The following is a 23,087-nucleotide window of genomic DNA, read 5'->3' on the forward strand; positions in this document are numbered from 1 at the left end:
AGCCTTCTAAAAATTTTAGTTTAGCCTCTTGCAAATGTTGTGTATGGTAAGACCAGAAATATTTAAAATCTACTGCAATATTCTCTTAACGGGCCTTCCAAACTAAGACCTGTACCACCTACAATTAGTACATAACTCTACTACAAGGCTGTTAACTAGCCAACCCTGCCCTTTCCACATAACACCAACACTTTTGCTCAGTCCACTGGCTACCAATAAAAAAAAAAAAAAAAAAAAAAAAAAAAAAAAAAAAAAAGATTATGAAGAATTCAGTTTATGGTGGGTCATGGACATTCAAATCTTAACAAGTCCTCCAGGGCTCAGATTGTGCAAAGTCATGTCACATCACCCCCATGGTCTACCTAAAAACCTTTGGAGACAGAGCCTTCTGTCATGTTGCCCCTACACTTAAGAATTTACTGCCACAACCAATCAGGACATCTCCATCCCTGGAAGCATTTGAGGCCAAACTGCAACAGTCCATGGAAAAGTGGTTCATAAATGCCAGACTAAACAGGTGGCAATTATGAACAACTGACTAATCTGTAACACAGTCCAGCCTGCAACCCTGTATTGATCTGAGACATCTCTCTATGCGCTTTGAGTGCTATGGGAGAAAAGCAATTTACAAATGTTATCGTATTATGCTTGTAACTAGGGATTGTCAATGAAATCCTAATTCCCAAAGTAATGCACATTTTCTGCAGCTTGAATATTGATCACTTATCTACAACAGCAGGAGCGGTTTCACAATGTAAATCACACTCGGCATCAAACCCACTAGGATTTTGAATTTCCTCTACCAACAACAGGTTGCATGGTACAATTACAAAAAAAATCCTTCCTCCATTGGCAAATGTATTGCTGTTTTTCAAGAAAATTACAGAACACAGATTGTCCGTGTGATTTTTCCTGTGCTCTTCAACTTCCTACACAAAAACGAAGCAGGACCAACATTTGCGTTATAAATCACACAGATAAGGTCACATCGGTGCAATGTGATTTTGGACATGCATCCGATTTTCTTGCGTTTTGCAAAGGAGTGCAAAATGCAGAAGATTGGATGCAGTGAGAAACAGTCCGTAACAGGTCCATTTTTAAAGTACCGTAATTTTATACAGAAACAGAGAGCCCAATATAGTGTAGTATGTACTGGTGAAGGATGAGATGACAGTATCTTTATACTCACAAACAAGGGTTACCATTCAGGCAACCACCGTAAATACAGGTGGGAAGATTAAACATGTTCCCACTTAGGGTTAAGAAGTCGCTCTCTGTAGATAAGAAGAAAGGGGTATCACCCCTCCACCTGGGGTGGACTCAAACAGAGAAGTTCAACAAGGGAACAGAAGTGCTAGTAGAATAAAAATAGTTTAAACTTTAAAAAATTTTAAGGCAGTGGTGGACTTACCTCCTCCAAATAGACACAAAAACGTATTCATGTTAACAGAAAAATGTAATACATTCCAAGGTCCATTGCAACGCATTTTGCAGCTATGACCCTGCTTCGTCAGGTAGGAGCATACAGCAATTGCCATCTAGGTCTGTGCCAAGCTCCTGGCCTCTAGCAGCCCAACACCTCCTATGTTCCTCCCCCTCCTTGGGCGACAGTTTGGCTTTCTGCAAGTCACTAGGTAACCCCAGTGTTGAAGTTTATATCACAGGAGAATCTGACTGCATCTCCACTGCAGCAACTTCAGGGAGGAGTGGCTTCTCTGGGGATCAGGGCCTGACCTCCATCCCTGCAGTATCTATGGGAGGTGCAGGGAGATTAGCTCAGACTGGAAGGGAGAGGAGTGCGAAGAAGCATGAAGATGTTGAAGAGCTGGGAACTGGCCATCTACTGCAGCAGATATTATTGGCATTGCATTAGTGTTGCAAATGTTTTGTTTCACTTTTTTATTTATACCTAGAAATGTTATTTTAAAATTTTCACGTTCATTGAGTGAGTGGAAATTATATATTATAAGACTTAATAGAAGTAATGGTGTGTTTTTGTTTTAGTTACCCTTCAAGATACTATTCAGTCTAAAAATCAACATGCCATGTATCATGTTCTCTTAAGTTATAATGCCTTCCGAGACCACGTGTGCACACCGGCGCTTACGTCCGCCCCCTTGCAGATGCCACCACATAGCACCGCCCCCTTAGACTAGTGCCATAACACTATCAGATTCAGAGTGCAACAGCATCCATCTGCAAGGGGCGGTGCTAAGTGCCGAAAGTCGGCACACAGGATTTCTGAGTTAAAAAAAAAAAAACGGGGAAGGCATAACTAACCACTTCCCGACCGCCTAACGCACAGCGGTGGCCGGGAAGTGGAGCCCGCAAGGACCAGCTCACCCACAGAGGCAGCGGTCCTTGTAAGGGCATGGGCGGAGCGATCGCGTCATCTGTGATCCTGTGATCTGCGTCATCCTCCGCCACCGCCTGGCTCCGCTCACCCGCCGCAACATCCCGCCGGCGGGATGTTAACCAGACGATTGCCGCATACAAAGTGTATAATACACTTTGTAATGTTTACAAAGTGTATTATACAGGCTGCCTCCTGCCCTGGTGGTCCCAATGTCCGAGGGACCACCAGGGCAGGCTGCAGCCACCCTAGTCTGCACCAAGCACACTGATTTCCCCCCCCCCCCGCCCCCTAATCACCCTCAGACCCCTCCCCCATGTTTACACCCAATCACCCCCCTAATCACCCATCAATCACTCCCTGTCACTATCTGTCAACGCTATTTTTTTTTTATCCCCCCCCCCTGCCTCCTGCTCCCTCCTGATCACCCCCCACCCCTCAGATTCTCCCCAGACCCCCCCCCCCCCATGTACTGTATGCATCTATCCCCCCTGATCACCTGTCAATCACCCATCAGCCAGCCCCTAACCTGCCCCTTGCGGGCAATCTGATCACCCACACACATCAATAGATCGCCCGCAGATCCGACATCAGATCACCACCCAAGCGCAGTGTTTACATCTATTCTCTCCTCTAAACACCCACTAATTACCCATCAATCACCCCCTATCACCACCTGTCACTGTTACCCATCAGATCAGACCCTAATCTGCCTCTTGCGGGCACCCAATCACCCGCCTACACGCTCAGATTGCCCTCAGACCCCCCCTAATCAATTCGCCAGGGCATTATTTACATCTGTCCTAACCCACTGATCACCTGTCAATCACCCATCACCCCCTGTCACCCATCAATCACCCCCTGTCACTGCCACCCATCAGCCCCTAACCTGCCCCTTGCGGGCAATCTGATCACCCACCCACATCAATAGATCGCCCGCAGATCCGACATCAGATCACCACCCAAGCGCAGTGTTTACATCTGTTCTCTCCTCCAAACACCCACTAATTACCCATCAATCACCCCCTGTCACTGCTACCCATCAGATTAGACCCCTATCTGCCCCTAGTGCACTCCATCACCTGCCTATACCCTCAGACCCCAGCCCTGCTCACCTCGCCAGTGCATTGCTTGCATCTATTCCCCCCTCTAATCACAGCTTGAGACACCCATCAAACCTCCTGTCACCCCCTAGCACACCTACCCATCAGATCAGGGCCTAATTTGCCCCGTGTGGGCTCCTGATCACTCGGCCAAACCCTCAGATCCCCTTCCGATCACCTCCCCAGTGCATTAATTGCATCTATTTTCCCCTCTAACCACCCCGAGACACCCATCAATCACCTCCCGTCACCCCCTAGCACTCCTATCCATCAGATCAGGCCCAATACAACCTGTCATCTAAAAGGCCACCCTGCTTATGACCGGTTCCACAAAATTCGCCCCCTCATAGACCACCTGTCATCAAAATTTTCAGATGCTTATACCCCTGAACAGTCATTTTGAGACATTTGGTTTCCAGACTACTCACGGTTTTGGGCCCGTAAAATGCCAGGGCGGTATAGGAACCCCACAAGTGACCCCATTTTAGAAAAAAAGACACCCCAAGGTATTCTGTTAGGTGTATGACGAGTTCATAGAACATTTTATTTTTTGTCAAAAGTTAGCGGAAATTGATTTTTATTGTTCTTTTTCACAAAGTGTCATCTTTCACTAACTTGTGACAAAAAATAAAATCTTCTATGAACTCACCATACTCCTAACGGAATACCTTGGGGTGTCTTCTTTCTAAAATGGGGTCACTTGTGGGGTTCCTATACTGCCCTGGCATTTTAGGGGCCCTAAACCGTGAGGAGTAGTCTACAAAACAAATGCCTCAAAATGACCTGTGAATAGGACTTTGGGCCCCTTAGCGCAGTTAGGGTGCAAAAAAGTGCCACACATGTGGTATCGCCGTACTCGGGAGAAGTAGTACAATGTGTTTTGGGGTGTATTTTTACACATACCCATGCTGGGTGGGAGAAATCTCTCTGTAAATGGACAATTGTGTGTAAAAAAATAAATCAAAAATTGTCATTTACAGAGATATTTCTCCCACCCAGCATGGGTATGTGTAAAAATACACCTCAAAACACATTGTACTACTTCTCCTGAGTACGGCAATACCACATGTGTGGCACTTCATGCAGCCTAACTGCGCTAAGGGGTCCAAAGTCCAATGAGCACCTTTAGGCTTTACAGGGGTGCTTACAATTAGGCACCCCCCAAAATGCCAGGACAGTAAACACACCCCACAAATGACCCCATTTTGGAAAGTAGACACTTCAAGGTATTCAGAGAGGGGCATGGTGAGTCCGTGGCAGATTTCATTTTTTTTTTGTCGCAAGTTAAAAGAAATGGAAACTTTTTTTTTGTCACAACGTGTCATTTTCCGCTTACTTGTGACAAAAAATAATATCTTCTATGAACTCACTATGCCTCTCAGTGAATACTTTGGGATGTCTTCTTTCCAAAATGGGGTCATTTGGGGGGTATTTATACTATCCTGGAATTCTAGTCCCTCATGAAACATGACAGGGGGTCAGAAAAGTTATAGATGCTTGAAAATGGGAAAATTCACTTTTTGCACCATAGTTTGTAAATGCTATATCTTTTACCCAAACCAATAAATATAGGCTGAATGGGTTTTTTTTTATCAAAAGCATGTTTGTCCACATTTTTCGCGCTGCATGTATACAGAAATTTTACTTTATTTGAAAAATGTCAGCACAGAAAGTTAAAAAAAAAATCATTTTTTTGCCAAAATTCATGTCTTTTTTGATGAATATAATAAAAAGTAAAAATCGCAGCAGCAATCAAATAGCACCAAAAGAAAGCTTTATTAGTGACAAGGAGCCAAAATTCATTTAGGTGGTAGGTTGTATGAGCGAGCAATAAACCGTGAAAGCTGCAGTGGTCTGAATGGAAAAAAAGTGCCTGGTCCTTAAGGGGGTTAAAGCCCAGGGTCCTCAAGTGGTTAAGAAAACATGATACGCGTAATGTTCATTTTAGACTGTTTAGTTTGGAAGAGACTATACAATCTGGCATCTAGAAGAACCACAGTCAAACAAAATATGTACACAGTTTTATTAGAAATGCCACAAGCCATGTAAAAGCAATCTAGTGTTCTTGACGTAACAGGGTGCTCCTTATAGCTAAAAATGAATGCCAGTCACACGACCGGGGTTAGTTTTTAACAGTAATTATGAGCCTTATGAAGAATATGCTTTAAAAAGGTAAATAAAATTTAAAATGGTTAAATTATCTTCATGAAACAAATCAGTTTTATGAACATTAAAAACTTAATTACACCCTCTAATACTTTGTATGTTGTACATCATTACTGGGAGGCGTGGCCTGCTGTGCGAATAGGCGTATACAGATGACCTGTCCGCACAGCACTTCCAGTCCAACCATACATTTCAGAAAATTGTACCATATTAAAATAGCAGCAGATGGCTTTTTGTGCCATACAGAGTCTGTGAAAAGTCCAGCGGCCAAGATGCCAGAGTGCCCCCTCTAAAGCTCAGCTATCCAGATGCCACTGCTGGGATGGCGACCCATCACAGATTGCCATGGAAACATATCCCTTGTGACTGAGCGAGTCCACAACCTTCATGCACTGGCCCACAGACACTTGGTACAGCCGGTTGTTTTTCTGTAAGGGAGAAAGAATAGTCTGTCAGTTTTGGAGTCTTGACATGCGCAGCAATAAAAGGCTCATAAAACAACTTGTACTTCAGCAGCGTGCCTGGTCCATGACCTCCGCACACCTAATGAGATCTTCTCTGGCTAGCAGCTTAGGATGCAATTACTACAACCCAGGAAAACAGGGCTGGGTCCCTCTGGCACACTAATCTGCAGTATGTGTGGCAGCCCAATGGTCTTCTTCATCAAAGGGCTCCAGTCACACACAAAAGGAGCTGGTAATAATGGCACAGCTCCTGTGCTTCTAGTGGTCAAAAATCTAGAGAGTTTCTTGTAAACGTGCACTTTTATAGTTAAAAAAAAAAAAAAAAAAAGTTTCAATAAAATAAACCCAGTTAAAAAAAATCGTATGCATAGGAACTGACTGAAGTGTCATCATAGGTCTCAAAATGGCGTGGAGTCTAATAATGTATGTCAAATACGCCTGTTCACGTAGAAGTTGGCAAGCGCCGATTCATTTTTGATTGAAGGGGACATAAGGGGGTTACCAAGTGCCGAGCAATGGAGAGACAGGAGGCTGCCAAGTGCCGAGCAATGGAGACACAGGAGGCTTCCAAGTGCCGAGCAATGGAGAAACAGGAGGCTGCCAAGTGCCGAGCAATGGAGAAACAGGAGGCTGCCAAGTGCCGAGCAATGGAGACACAGGAGGCTGCCAAGTGCCGAGCAATGGAGACACAGGAGGCTGCCAAGTGCCGAGCAATGGAGAGACAGGAGGCTGCCAAGTGCTGAGCAATGGAGACACAGAAGGCTGCCAAGTGCCAAGCAATGGAGACACAGGAGGCTGCCAAGTGCCGAGCAATGGAGACACAGGAGGCTGCCAAGTGCTGAGCAATGGAGACACAGGAGGCTGCCAAGTGCTGAGCAATGGAGACACAGGAGGCTGCCAAGTGCCGAGCAATGGAGACACAGGAGGCTGCCAAGTGCCGAGCAATGGAGACACAGGAGGCTGCCAAGTGCCGAGCAATGGAGACACAGGAGGCTGCCAAGTGCCGAGCAATGGAGACACAGGAGGCTGCCAAGTGCCGAGCAATGGAGACACAGGAGGCTGCCAAGTGCCGAGCAATGGAGACACAGGAGGCTGCCAAGTGCCGAGCAATGGAGACACAGGAGGCTGCCAAGTGCTGAGCAATGGAGACACAGGAGGCTGCCAAGTGCCGAGCAATGGAGACACAGGAGGCTGCCAAGTGCTGAGTGATAAGGACAGTATTAAGCAATAATAGGAGTTGGGGGCAGGGGAGGAATGGGGTTTTCCAAATGCTAGGTCACGAAGATACAGGGTGTTGCCAAGCTCTAAGCAATGGAGACAGGGAAGTGTTTGTAAACCCCCCAACCCACCATGACATTTGGCAAAGTACTGAGACACAATGGGTGTCAAAGTGTTGAGTGATCAGGATACAGATTCCAAGTGCTGCATGGTAAGGACAGGGGAGATTTGGCAACAGCTAAATAATTTGAGGGGAGGGGGGGGGGGGAACGTTCACCAAGAAATGTTTGTCTGGGGCATGGTTGGGGGTGGGGCGACACCACCACATTTATCCAGCGTTTACCATAGGATACTAAAGGTGGGTACACACGTCAGATAGAAGTCTTTGGAAAATGAAAGATTACAGACCAATTTTACCCCCTTCCATGTAGTATGAGAGCTATACCTACACAGTCTATTCTATGGAGCTGAACTCCCCATCAGAAAAAAATCTTTGCAAGATGCTGCACACAAAGATGCTGCACACAAAGATGCTGCACACATGCAACAGATCAGTATCTGAATGCATTTTGCAGGAACTGATCTTTTGCAAAGTCTATGATATCTGCAGATCTCATACACACCTTGTTTAACGGAAAATTATCTGCAGATCAGATCCACCAGGTTGGATCTTCAGATCTGCAGATAATTGTCTGATCTGCAGATGATGGTCCCTTAAGCAAGGTGTGTATGAGATCTGCAGATATCATAGGCTTTGAATGCATTTTGCAGGAACGGATCTTTTGCAGGAACTGATCTGTTGAATGTGTACAGCATCTTTGTGTGCAGCATCTTGCAAATATTTCTGTCTGATGGGGAGATCAGCTCCATAGAATAGACTGTGTAGAGTATGGCTCTCATACTACATGGAAGGGGGTAAAATAGGTCTGCGATCTTTCATTTTCCAAAGACTTATCTGACGTGTGTACCCACCTTTAGAGTTCAGGTCAGATCTGTGTATTGTGTCATTCATCTGCACAGCCTACAGCCTGATACACACTTCCAATTATAACTGGCCAATCACAGACCAATTTTACCACCTTCATGTAGTATAAGGGTTCACACCTACACAATCTGCTCATAGTATTCAATACCTGTTGACCTTCACACTACATGTAGGTTGTGAGATTGGTCAGGGATTGGCAAATCATGATTGAAAGTGTGTACCGGGCTTAAGGTTGGTAGCAAAGTTTCCTCCTAGACTGAACAATTACAGGGAAGGTCCGAGCACTATAAGACATCCACTTACCAGGGGCTTCCTCCAGCCTCCTGCATGCGTCCTATGCCCTTGCCACAGCTCCGGTGGCTCCCGGTCCCCTCCAGTGGAGATGCCGACCTCGCCAGGTCGGCTTCTGCACTCAAGCATGCGGGCTCATTGGTTGCGCTGACGTCATCCGGACTGTATTGCGCCTGCGCAGTAAAGTCCGGTCGATGTCAGTGTGGCTCTGAGAGTCACTCACGCATGCGCAGTGGGGGATCTTGCGCCAGAGGGGACCCCGGGCCACCAAAGGTGAGCGGAGTTGCGGCGAGGGCACAGGACAGCTGGCAGGGGCTGGAGAAAGCCCCAAGTAAGTGGATTTTTTTTATAGTGCTTGGATGTGTCTTTAAATGTATTGTAATAAAATGTACGTAGGTCTAAGTTGTGTTATACTCCATAATAAGGCATGAAGGCGGATGAGCTTTTTGTCCCTAGGCCTTCTCAAAGGACTAGAGGACATGATCTGCGCATGGAGGAAACCGTTTTAGCCATTTATTTAGGAAAGGGTTCTTTACAGTAAGAGTGATTAAGATGTGGAATGCATTGCCACAGGAAGTCGTTATGGCAAACTCTATACCTGCATTTAAAGGGGGCTTAGATGCTTTCCTTGCGTTGAAAGACATCCATGGCTACAATTACTAGGTTATGCCTAATGATGTTGATCCAGGGATTTTATCTGATTGCCATCTGGAGTCGGGAAGGAATTTTTCCCTTTTAGGGCTAATTGGACCATGCCTTGTAAGGTTTGTTTTTTTTGCCTTCCTCTGGATCAACAGGGATATGTGAGGGAGCAGGCTGGAGTTGTACTTTGTACTGGTTGAACTCGATGGACGTATGTCTTTTTTCAACCAAAATAACTATTTAACTATGTAACTATGTAACAATGTAACAAAGAAGGCCAAGCAGTGCCAGTAGAGGCTGTAAAGGGTGGCAGCCCACATGCCACAACTAGAGAGGAACTTAGGAAATTAATACAATAGCTGAGAAGGCAACAAAGAAACAGTGATTTGTGAATGAGCTATAATGAGTGGTTATACTCCAACCCCACTGATGAAAGGAATTCTACTAAGAGGCTGGCAAATATTTATGTTACAACTTCTTTAAAGAACAAGTGACACCCATTCTAACCTAGAAATAAAAAACACATATATAGGTAGATAAATACTACTACTACTTACATAACAGATGCATTGTGCTATCCACGTAATGATTCCTGTGAATTTTATAAAGGAAAAGCAGAAAATCCTATTCTAGGCAGTGGCCATCTTGCCAAGTTAATGCTGTCATCATAACCTTCCTGACTCTTGTCCCCCCCCCCCCCTCCCTTCTCTTGCTCATTGTGTATTCATTAGCTGCCCTCCTCCCAGAGTTTTTTTTTTTTTTATTTACACATCCAATCACTGAGTCACCTCAGCCTTGCTTGTAAACACAAGTGATCAGCTAGGCAGGGAAATAAATGGAAGAGGAGGAATATATTATAGATAAAAAGAACTCCCAGCATTCAAAAGAACTCCCAGCATTCAACTTTTTGGCACTGTTTGGCACTAGGGCCAGTGCTCCTAAACTATGTGATAACTACAAACCATAACAACAGAAAAAGTTTTGAATGCAGGATTAGCATCTTTATCACTTAATACACTCAGACCAGTTGCTGTTGAAATTTGATTTTTTATGGTGACAATACCGCTTTAAGAAGGAAAAAAAAAAGTTTTGAAATCAAAACTTCCTATTCTAAAGCAAAGAACACGTCTGGTAGTCATCTTTGGCCCTGGCAGGGATAAGTAGGAGTGATTTTTGGGGCACCTGGAGTCACAGTTTGTGGTTTCATAAACTGAGGAGTCAGATTATTTTTGTACCAGCTCCACAACCCGGAATTCACTGTGACATATATATAAGGCAGGATGGATGGGATACAAAGTGCTTTGGTGGGAGAGATTGTTCCAGGTCCGGATTTACCATAATGCACTGTAGGCTCATGCCTACAGGCACCTGATGATGGAAAGGCAGCTCATATCCCTCCCCAGTGCCTCCCTTCCTCCTTCCCTATACAGAACATAAATGTGAGGTCACTCACCCGACTCTCTGCATTCCACTGACGTGATCTCCCTTCAGTCAGGAGCATCTCTAGCTACTTAAAGTGTACCAGAGACGAAGCACCCTCATGTATTTTACCATATATATATATCAGTGGGAACATTAGAGAAAACACCTACCCTGCTCTCTGTTTCATTCTTCACTGCTCAGCCTGCTTGTTATCAACCCTGATAAAATCCTCGGCTGAGCATTCAGTCTGGCTTTGCTCAGGAATCATTATAGCTGAGTCTGTCTTCTCTGATGTCTTTTCAAGCTCAAACCTGCCCCCTTCTGGCTCTGCTTTCCTGTTCTGTATTATTGCAGCATCACAGAGAGCGTTATGAGATGGGAGGAGCTGCTAGTGCTGAGGAAATAGCTTTTTTTAATCTATATTTGTTAGTCATAAGATGTTATTAGAAATGGGGATTTCATTTTGCACACAGTCCACTAACTAATATGCTTTTCTGATGAACTGTGTTTTGCATGGAGTTTTAGTTAAAAAAAAAAAAAAAAAGGCACACCAGAGCGGTGAAAATACCAGGTATAGTATTTATTTTGTAAAATCTATTGGGGGGATATGTTTATTATGTGCCAAAGCATTCATCTCTGGTTTCCTTTAATACTGGCGGTACCTCTGGCTATGTAATACTTGGAGGCACCTCTAGCTACTTAATACTGAGGGTACGTCTGGCTACCTAACACTAAGGGGCACCTGTCGCTACCCATGACAGGCAAGAGAAATAAGGGAGAAGTGACAACGGGGCCAGCCAGCTCATTTGCGGTGCAGTTTGGTTGGGGTTGTAGGTTCATGGAGGGGGAAGTCTAGGGTGCCAGAACATCTGTGAGGTATATCTGGGCCTGGTTTGTTCCTTTTTGTTAAATTTAAAAAAAAAATCCTTATGCTGGAAGCCTATTTACTTGGCCAATCCTCCAGTACTGTTAAACTGTTCTAACCTTTAATCAGATTTTCTTCCAGGTATTGAAATAAGAACATCCTCAGAAGGAACATGCATGTCTTATAAATGATGATTCAGTAAGAGAAATGCAGAGGGAAATGAGCTGTATACATAGTATTGCACTTACTCCAAACACCCATTGCTGAGATCCCCCGGATCCGTGACACTTCATCAGACGAGGAGGATCCGATGACCGAGTCTCTGACACATCCAGACACAGCAGATTACTCAATATCAACTCATGTTCTTCATTGTAAGTCCAGATCTGAAAAAGTATCCAATTAGATTTATATTGAAATAAAATAAATTTAAAAAAGCGATCCAAATATTCAATAAGATATTCCTAATTATGGACAGCGCTATTGTGGATCTAACCATTATGGGGATAAGTTTAAATATATACTGAACCTCCTGTGTGAGCAATACAACTGGCTTTATCGAACCATTCTGCTGTATAAAGCAGCACTGACTCTACAGGTAGCCATACAATGGTCGATTTGCCATTAGATCGACCAGCTGACAGATCCCTATCTGATCGAATCTGATCAGAGAGGGATCGTATGGCTGCCTTTACTGCAAACAGATTGTGAATCGATTTCAGCCTGAAAGCGATCACAATCTGTTGAGCTGCTCCTGCCCCCTTCCCCCCCCCCCCCCCCCCGTATACATTACCTGACGCTGGCTCCCGGGCGTCTTCTCCACGCTGCACCGCACCGCTCTGTTCCGGCTCCATCCCGGCGCTTCCTGTGTCACTCCGTGACCAGGAAGTTCAAATAGAGCGCCCTCTATTTGAACTTCCTGGTCACTGCAGTGACACAGGAAGCGCCGGGATGGAGCCGGAACAGAGCGGTGCAGCGCGGAGAAGACGCCCGGGAGCCAGCCTCAGGTAATGTATACCTGATCGGATCGGCCGCCGCTAGCGACGCGCACCCTACCCGCGGGCAATCGAGGGTAATTTCCCGCACGGCGCGATCGACCCGATTTCGGGAGGAAATTGGATCGGCGGGTGCGTTTAGCGCGAACGATTGCCAGCAGATTCGATCCCAGGATCGAATCTGCTGTCGAAACGGCCGCGAATCGGGCCAGTGTATGGCCACCTTACGGGACACAATGCGCAGGATTTACAAAGCTTTTCACCTGTTTTCACCTTATCTAGGTTACTTTTTTAAGCTCCCAAAGAGCACAACTATAATCTAATTAAGGTAAGAAAAGTAATATTGAAATGAAGTTAATCAGGAACAACTTAATTAGAGTGATTGTTTTGCTTGTAAAATGTGCTGAAAAGCTATTTTTATCAATTAGGTGCTAAGTCATTTATGAGAAGTGTAACCAGTTTTGACTCTTCGTTCCTACCTAAGGCCCAGTGCACACCAAAACCGTTAGCAAATCGTCAAAACGCTAGCGGTTTTTGGAGCTGATTTCAGAGCAATTCTAGGCATGTTTAGAGACGTTTTCTAAACATGCCGCGCGTTTTTGGGTGCGTTTTTGTGTAGCAGATTACAAATACTGTTACTGTAAAAACTGTTACTGAACAGCTTCTGTAACAAAAACGTCTGGAAAACCACTCCGATGTAGGGTTTTCCACAGCGGTTTGCTTTTATCCTATACTTTACATTGAGGCAGAAACGCTTCTGCAAACCGCAAACATGCAGCAGGAAGCACGTTTGCGGTTTGCTAAAAACCTCAAACCGCTGGTGTGCACCATTCCATTGAAATACATTACCCAAGCGTTTTCACAGGCGGATGCGGTTGGCTGATCGCTGCTAAAACCGCTCAGTGTGCACTGGGCCTCACTGAGACGAATCCACCAGACACTGACTTATACAACAATATCAAGAATTTATTTGTGACCTAACAAATGGTCAAAGTGGAAAGTATCTAACCCAAAATATTAACTCACAATATACTATTTCCTTCACACAACATATATCAACGTAATCTTTTCTTCACAGTCGGTGCATCAGTAAAGCTGGAGAGGAAAGTTCAAGCTAAAATTACTTTAACAAGTAAATATCATACATTTGTTGTATCATATTTTTACATTTCTTAAATATCATTCACTACAAATATACCCTCGTATTATATTCTTTTCAGCTGACGGCTTGGATATAAATAGGTCTACCGAGCAATCTTCAGTCCCAATCAGTCTCAGGGCCCATTTCCACTATCACGAATTTGCATGCGTTTGCCGCATGCGAATTCGCATAGCCAATACAAATGGATGGGACTGTTTCCACTTGTCAGGATTTCTGAGTGTTTTCGTCTCCGTCAAATATTCGCATGGCAGAGCCATCAGAATTCGCATACCACTATGCCGGTATATGCAAATTCGCATGGAATCAATTGAAAAGCACACAGGCACTGCCTGTTAAATTCGCCTGGTTAAATTCGCATACAGCGTCATTCATGCAAATTCGCATGAAAATTTGCATACAACCACATGCGAAATTCGCATCCGCATGCGAATTTTTTCCGCAGCAATTCGCACCACACAAGTGGAATTTGGCCCTCAGTCCCTTGCTACCAAGTCCAAGCTATATTGCACACCAAAACCACTAGCAGATCCTCAAAACGCTAGAGGTTTTTGAATCAGATTTTCAGAGTGATTCTAGTCCTGTTTAGAGAGATTTTCTAAACATGCCTAGCGTTTTCTGGAGCGTTTTTGTGTAGCAGATTTCATATATTGTTACAGTAAAACTGTTACTGAACAGCCACTGTAACAAAAACTTCCTGGAAAACCGCTCTGATCTAGCGTTTTCCAGAGCGGTTTGAGCTTTTGCTATACTTTACATTGAGGCAGAAATGCATCTGCAAACCGCAAAAGGGCTGCAGGACCCATGTTTGCGGGTTTGCTAAAAACCTCAAACCGCTGGTGTGCACCAGCCCATTGAGATACATTAGCCAAGCGTTTTCACAGGCGGAAGCGGTTTGTGAAACACTTCAAAAACCGCACGGTGTACACCAGGCCACAATCTCTTGTTTATCGTATCCAAGCAACTTTCTCCCTTGTAGCTATGGAATATTTCAAATTCCTTCTTTTCCAGCTGTATTCCTATTTTTTTATACACTCTAAGGACTATGGGCATGAAAATAAGAAATAACAGAATAAACATAAAAGTAATAAAAGAAAAACAGAAAAGAAATAAAATAAATAGATGACTTAGGGATCACTTATAATATCAATGCTCAGGAAATTAAAGGCTTCTCCTTCCTGGACTTAGATTCCTTTAAAGATGGATTTCCACAGGAGTGAGTATGATCCAAGGATTTCACACAGACAGTAGACCTCTTCTTCTTAGCTGTCACTCTCCATCCACTACACTTCCTTCTCTTTCACAGGGTTCAAGGCAACTTGGCTTCACAATTTCTCTTTTTCTCTTGCATAAATGCTCTGTTACAATGCAATTCCTGTAAGTATCTCCGCTTTACTGACTGGCTAAAAATTAGTATGCGATCAAGGGTATGGTACTGCAAAGCAGGAAAAATGTCCCAGAAACAAACAAACAAAAAAAAACAGTTGGAGGCTGAGCTACACATCAAACGGGGGTGGCAAGGAAGGCAATACATTCTTTGGCAACACAGGTCAAGCTTTACTGTGATATAACCTGAACACAGTCTTAGGTGGCCATACACTGGTTGATTTGCCATCAGATCGACCAACAGATAGATCCCTCTCTGATCGAATCTGATCAGAGAGGGATCGTATGGCTGACTTTACTGCAAACAGATTGTGAATAGATTTCAGCATGAAATAAAATTCACCATCTTTGAAGCTGCTTACCTGATCCAGCCGGCGCGAGTACCCCGGTCTCCGCTGTCTCTTCTCCGCTCTGGGCTCCAGCTTCACTGTACTTCTAGTACTGTACTGTGCTAGAGGGTGCTCTACTGTTTAAACTTTCTGTCCGGACAGGAAGACATGCAGCCCAGCGGAGAAGGAGCAGCGGTGACAGCGGGGATACGCACCGGCAGAGCAGGTAATGTATTGCCGCTAGCGTCGGTCGGACATTCAAACGCCGCCATCGACGCACTCCCGACCCGCAGGCGATCGAGCGAAATCTTCCGCACTGACGGATCAACGGGAACGATCGGTTTCAGACGGAAATCGATCGTTCGGTCAGCGTTTGCGCAACGATTTCATAGCAGATTCGATCACAGTGATCGAATCTGCTGTATATCGGCAGGAAAATTGTTAAGTGTCTGGGCCCCTTTAGTTTTTCAGACATTGACAGAACACTGCTATAATGTATACACTGTTCAGCACTTCAAAAAGGTGACTGTTTCCTTCAGTTTGTGTTAGGCAGGCAGACCTTGGTTCGCCACTTTTTTATCAGAGGAGTATGATCCTTTAATCCTGTAGTTACTGTCTCTTTATTTTAACAATCAACAATGAATTATTTCTCTCTTTGTCTTTCTTACTATTGCTCTGAAAGGTAACTGTGGCACTTGGCAGTCACACTACTAATACTCATCTGACATCTGTCTTGCTCAGGGGCGGCGCCAGGGGGGTGCAAGGGGGTGCTCGAGCACCCCCTAGAATTGTCCAAGCACCCCCAAAGCACCCCCTGGAGTGAACTGACTTCAGGCGTCTAAAAGACGCCAAGTCAGTTCACAGCGGCAGCCCGAAGCAGCAGAGCAGGGCTACGGTAAGATGGCCGCCCGGAGCCCTGTTCTGCAGACTTCGAGTCTGCAGTGCATGGCTTCGGGCGGCCATTTTCCCGTAGCCCTGCTCTCTGCATGCAGGCAGGAAGTCTCGTCGTGACGTCGGGAAGGAAGAGGATCGTGGGCGCGCGGGCGCTGCGCGCCACAATGAGGTCGGGACTCGGGACAGGAGGTCGGGAAAGAAGGTCTTCTGGCTGTAGGTGAGTAAATGGGTTTTTCTTTTCTTTTTCAGGTGATGCTGATTGTGCATATTGGGGTCATATCTGCTACGGATTGTGCATATTGGGGTCATATCTGCTACGGATTGTGCATATTGGGGTCATATCTGCTACGGATTGTGCATATTGGGGTCATATCTGCTACGGATTGTGCATATTGGGGTCATATCTGCTACGGATTGTGCATATTGGGGTCATATCTGCTACGGATTGTGCATATTGGGGTCATATCTGCTACGGATTGTGCATATTGGGGTCATATCTGCTACGGATTGTGCATATTGGGGTCATTTCTGCTACCGATTGTGCATATTGGGGTCATTTCTGCTACCGATTGTGCATATTGGGGTCATTTCTGCTACCGATTGTGCATATTGGGGTCATTTCTGCTACCGATTGTGCATATTGGGGTCATTTCTGCTACCGATTGTGCATATTGGGGTCATTTCTGCTACCGATTGTGCATATTGGGGTCATATCTGCTACCGATTGTGCATATTGGGGTCATATCTGCTACCGATTGTGCATATTGGGGTCATATCTGCTACCGATTGTGCATATTGGGGTCATATCTGCTACCGATTGTGCATATTGGGGTCATATCTGCTACCGATTGTGCATATTGGGGTCATATCTGCTACCGATTGTGCATATTGGGGCCATATCTGCTACCGATTGTGCATATTGGGGCCATATCTGCTACCGATTGTGCATATTGGGGTCATATCTGCTACCGATTGTGCATATTGGGGTCATATCTGCTACCGATTGTGCATATTGGAGCCATATCTGATAACGATTGTGCATATTGGGGTCATTGGACGTTTTTTGTTAAAATCTGCTCACATTACGTGTATTTTCTTGAGAAAACCTGCACAATTATGTGAATTTTCTGGGAAAAGGGTCACCAAAACTTGGGCCCTCTGTCTTTGCGTTGCACTTTTAAAGGGAACCCGAGGTGAGAATAATATTGAGGCTGCCATATTTATCTCCCTTTAAGTAATACCAGTTGCCTGGCTGCCGTGCTGGTCCTCTGCCTCTTATTCTTTCAACCATAGACCCTGAACAAGCATGCAGCAGGTCAGGGGTTTCTGACAATATTGTCAGAACTGACAAGATTAGCTGCATGGCTTGTTTCTGGTGTAATTCAGTTCACTACTACAGCCAAATAGATCAGCAGGGCTGCCAGGCAACTAGTATTGTTTAAAAGGAAATAAATATGGCAGCCACCATATCACTCTCACCCTGGGTTCACTTTAAATTACAGTTAGCCCCGCCCTCATCCGGTCATGACCACGCCCATTTTTTCGGTTGTAGCCACACCCATTTTTGCCGCGGCGCGCTTTGCGCGCCGCAGGTCGTCAGCTCCCCCGGAAATTGGTCCAGCACCTGCATAGCACCCCCTAAAAAAATTTCCTGGAGCCGCCACTGGTCTTGCTTGCTGCTTCATATATGGATCTGGCTTCTCTGCCTCTTTATGGTTTCCCAGCTGTGGCCTATGTCATCTCCCATCTTTACAGCGTCCTATCTGCGTCTGAGTTGCTTCTGATCAATGTGCCCGGATTCCCTCTGCCATCCTGAGGTAATCATTAGCTCAGCGCTGGGTGCCTCCTCTCCCCTCGCTCTCCACCGCCTAACTGCGCACTTTCTGTGAGGAGAACTGGTTATAACCAGTTCTCCAAAGGCTCCTGTTGCCACTCCCTTTCTTATGCGCCTGTTTGGCTTCACCTGTCTGCCATACCCAGTACTACAACAAATATGTCAAACAGAAACAATAACACTGTCCCCTGAAAGGGCTACAGAAGTTTTGTGAATAGAGCCCAATGATAGTTTCCACATTTATATAGCGCCAACATCTTCCACAGCGATGTACAGAATATAATGTCTTGTCACTTACCGGTGTCTCAGAGGAGTTCACAATCTAATTTTTACTGTAGTCGTAAGTCTATGTATGCATCGTGTAGTAGTGTATGTATCATAGTCTAGGTCTGTATGTTTTGGGGGATTTGGGAGGAAACCAGAGTGCCCAGAGGAAACCCATGCAGACATGGGGAGAACATACAAACTCCATGCAGAGAGTGTCCTGGCTAGAAATCCCACTCGGTGACCCAGTGCTGCAAGGCAAGAGTGCTAACCACTACGCCACCGTGCTGCCCTATAGGATATAAATTCCATTATCAAGGGTGCTGCCAAGAATGCATGGGTGCAAAACTAAATAGAAGAAAAACTGAAAGTGAACCCGAGGTGAGAGGGATATGGAGGCTGCCATATTTATTTCCTTTTAAACAATATCAGGTGCCTGGCATACTGCTGATCCTGTGTCTCTTAATAGTTTCAGCCACAGACCCTGAACAAGCATGCAGTAGATGAGGTACTCAGAGTCAAAATTCTGGAACAAGCATACGGATAATCCAGTAAAACCAGATTCAGACACTACTTATGCCAGAAGATCAACAGGCATTTTTTACAAGGAAATAAATATGGCAGCCTCCATATCCCTCTCACCTCGGGCTCCCTTTAAAAATGACAGTATACTATTTAAGCGCATCAAAAAGGAACATTTGTGAGTGGGTGTTTCAAAAGCTTTCATGTTGCACTCAGCAAAACAATGTGCCAAAGTAAAAAAAATTTAATTACAGGAAGATCAGTTGACCTTGGCAGTTATCAGTGGAGACTGAAGTCATCACAAATATTTACAGTGTAACTGCAGTGAGTTACTTCAGGTAAACCATTTCAAAATGGGGTCCTGCTTAATTACCCTTGGAATGAGCTTTTCTGTAGTTTTGCAGTAATATTACAGGGGTTGGACAAAATAATGGAAACTACTAACATTTTCTTATCATAATCTTTGAACATGTTTTAAGCAATCAAAACTTGACATCTTAATTTTTTTTTTTTTAATTATTTTGTTATTTGATAATGTTTAATTAAAATAATTGGTTTTTTTTTTACAGATATTTAAACCAAATTTGGTTATGATTTATAAAAATGGCAGATCTCTCAGACTTTCAAAGAGGCCAAATTGTTGATGCTCGTATGGCAGGCACTACTGTAACAGAAACCGCCCGAATGCTTGGCATTTCAAGAGGTACTGTCTCAAAAGTAATGACTGCCTTTGCAAGAGAAGGAAAAACGTCCTCAGCAAAGCACAGTTGTGGCCGAAAGTCGAAGTTGTCTGAGAGACACCGTGACTAAATCGAATTGTTAGAAAAGCTCGCAAGACCACGGCTCCTAAAATCACTGCAGAGCTGAATGAACACCTACAGAACACAGTTTCCACAAAAACTGTTCGTCAAGAGCTGCACAAATCTGGATTCCATGGAAGAACTGCAATTAGAAAACCTCTGCTCTCAAAGACAAATGTTTCAAAGCGTTTAGAGTGGTCTAATGCTGGGTACACACTATGAGATTTTCCGGCCGTTTTACTGTCAGATTGATTATTTCTAACATGTTCGATTTGCTTTCCGATCGATTTCCGAGCATTTCCGTGCACTTTAATGGGAAATCTATCGGAAAATGCTCGGAAATCGATCGGAAAGCAAATCGAACATGTTGGAAATAATCGATCTGACAGTAAATTGGCCAGAAAATCTCAGTGTGTACCCAGCATTAAAACCACCAGAATTGGTCCCTCGAGCAGTGGAAAAAAATGTGATTTTCTCTGATGAATCATTGTTTACCTTATTTCCAACCTCTGGCCGAGTGTACATTTGGAGACAGCCGAAAGAAGAATTTCATCCAGACTGCCTTCTCCCAACCGTAAAACATGGCGGGGGTTCTGTGATAATCTGGGGTGCTATCTCTTGGAAATCTGCCGGGCCAATGTTTTCCCTTCATGGAAGAATTAAAAGCCGAGACTATTTAGCAATTTTGGGGGACCAAGTTTATCCTATGGTTTAATGCACATTATTTAATGATTTATAACTTTATAAAACATTAATTTTATGCATAAATCGCAAAGCCATATTTATGCATTTAAATGCATAAATTGCAAAGCCATATTTATTGTATGTGTAGTTAAATGTGGCTATGCCACCCACACAATCCCAAAGTGAACTGTGAAAAAATATCTCTATTTCTTCCATTATACGGCAGTTAGCAATATCTGCAGTAATAGTGTGTAAACAGCACCTAAAGAAAAAATAAATAGAAATTCATGTACACTTTTCTTTTTTTTAATCTGCCCACTACCCCAAGTTGCACAAGGGTGGATTATCTCCCTCTCCGAACTCCTTCATCTTTATTTACAGCAACTCTGAAATTCCAGTGATGGCATTGTGCCTGTTGGCTCCTGGAGGCGGGTCGCCACACCATCACAGCTACACAACACCCCGCACGATCACAGTGACATTTGGAAGAGGATGTGTGGCTCAAACAACCACAGGTGGCGAGAATAAGGCAGGGGTGTCAAACTTAAAAACACAAATTTTATCAGTACACAGTAGAATTAAATAAGATAGATAGATAGATAGATAGATAGATAGATAGATAGATAGATAGATAGATAGATAGATAGATCTTATTTTCGGGGGAGACGTGGTATATTACAGGCAGCACAACAGGGACATGACTGCATTACATAATTGTTTAGAACACCATTCCAATCCAATCTGCTTGAGATGTATAAGGAATTGCAGTAATTCTTTAGGCACGTACATCCAAAAATGGTGCTGGGAAATTTGGGCACAAGGAGAAGCCTAAAAAAGGCTCACCCTGCTCCTCCAAAAAGTCCCAGCAGTGTTAATTGCTATTCCTCTTCCAGGCCGCCATGGTCTCTGGGGATAGATGCACTTTGGCTATTGCTTGCGGTTGAATTACACAGTTTCTTTTTTTGTAAATTGGGCTCAGTCTGTTGCCGACGCCCAAACTACCCTCTGATCGATGCTTTAGCCGTAATTTACATTACAGCCTATGGCAGCACCCAGACATCCAGGGGCCCTTTTTGCCTGGCTCGCTTAGGCTCCTTTCACACATCTGTTGCGTCGCAACAAACAATCTAATTGCACTGGAAGGCTATAGGGCCTTTAATACTGGTAGTTTTGCGGTGCGGTGAGACCCGACAGAGCGGGGCACTTCCTGCTGTGCCTTACTGGACGATGTGCGTGGTTCAGTGTGTGGTGCAAGCACAAGTCTATTGACTGTATGATGCACTGTGCGTGTCGCACTGCAACCGTGCAATGTGAATTGTCAAGACCGTTTCCGTGCAACCCTATTTCTGTGGATGTGCACTGTAGTAGATCTACTGCGAAAGCAGCCTAAAAGGTTTGCTTTGCTTTCAAACCTATAAAACAAAATCGACACAATAGCTTATGTTCTCTATAGGCAGGAAGTGTTCAGGAACCTGCAGAAAATCCAGCCTGGATTGTTAAAAACTACAGTATTTTTAAATTTAACCTGAAGCTTTTTGCTAAAGAAAACCTCTGGATGCTTCGGAGGCTTTGCCGATCCTCCAAGACCCCTCAGCTACTGGCTAGGACCCGCCTCTTCTTCGTGGCTACACTCTCCTTGTACAAGTGGGGCCTTCCTGCACCAGAGGGGTTTGCATCTGCATTGTGGCAGAGTCAGACACACATGGGGGATAAAAAGCCAAGCACGAGATGGTCCATGCTACTGTACAGGCCGCACTTTGTGCCTGCGCATGCACATTGAGGAAAGCGCAGCAGTAAAGAAGAAAAAAAAAAGGTTCTGGCCTGCAGTCAAGGGCACCGTGGCCGCAATCAATAATACACAATAATGTTGAATATTTTTTAAAAGAACGGGCCCCAGCACTGGAACAGGGGTGTGTAGGAAGATCAGGGAAGTCTCTTCTCTCGTCCTCTATTGAAGCAACTTATTTTTACATATTAGCTGGCTTCAGGTATGCTTTCATAAAAAAGGCCAGGTCTGCAGGTGACTCGCTCTGAGCAGCCACCTGATTGATATGGTGTAGGGAATCATGAGTTGGCGTTCCCAAAAATATAACATTGTTATAAACAGGTATTAACCTCCTAACACCAATTGGCGTGAACAAAGCGGCTCCCCTAGGACCGCCTAACACCAATTGGCGTCAAGTCTTGGGGGCGGAGATTGCAGGGGACTGCGAGCGCATCCCCACTTGAATGAAGAAGCTCTGCTCCGTCATCAGTCTCCCAGGGGCGATCGCTGATAGGAGACTGTTAGACCGTGAAACCGCCATCTATTTACACTGTAGTAGTGCTGCAATCTATGGCAAGCGTCACGGCTGTCCCCCTGGAAAACTCGGAGAGCGATGGGCTCTAATAGGCTGATGTCTATGAGAGCCGATCGCTGTGATTGGCTGTCGGGGGGGGGGGGGGGGGGGGGGGGCGCGTATGGAAAATTAAAGACTTAAAAAAAAAAAAAAAAAAAATGCAGCAGCGATCAGAGCCCACCAACAGAAATCTGTTGGTGGGCTGAAAGGTGGGGGGGGAGAGGGTGGTGAGTCTCCCGTGTGCTAGTATGTAGTGCTCTGCAGCAAGCCATTAGAGCTGCAGTGCACCATTTTGTAAAAAAATAACCTGGTCACTAAGGGGTTTAAGCCTTAAGAGGTTAAATAAAAAGAGGGAGTGGTTAGCCTCTGGTG

The 23,087-nt window shown here is 44.7% G+C and overlaps 1 protein-coding gene across 3 annotated transcripts in view; it reads right to left on the bottom strand.

Moving 5' to 3' along the window:
• Positions 1–5,465: 5,465 nt before the first annotated feature.
• The window catches only part of GALNT11 (polypeptide N-acetylgalactosaminyltransferase 11), a 77,663-nt gene continuing 60,041 nt past the window's right edge, over positions 5,466–23,087 (bottom strand). For all 3 annotated transcript variants that reach the window (XM_068235909.1, XM_068235910.1, XM_068235908.1), the window contains exons 11-12: positions 11,758–11,895; positions 5,466–6,050 (exon numbers count right to left, since the gene is read on the bottom strand). In XM_068235909.1, coding sequence (XP_068092010.1) covers positions 5,919–6,050; positions 11,758–11,895 — 270 coding nt within the window. In that variant the 3' untranslated portion in view covers positions 5,466–5,918. The remainder of the gene's footprint in view (positions 6,051–11,757; positions 11,896–23,087) is intronic.

Source organism: Hyperolius riggenbachi, chromosome 5 (assembly GCF_040937935.1).
Source record: "Hyperolius riggenbachi isolate aHypRig1 chromosome 5, aHypRig1.pri, whole genome shotgun sequence".
NCBI lineage: Eukaryota > Metazoa > Chordata > Amphibia > Anura > Hyperoliidae > Hyperolius > Hyperolius riggenbachi.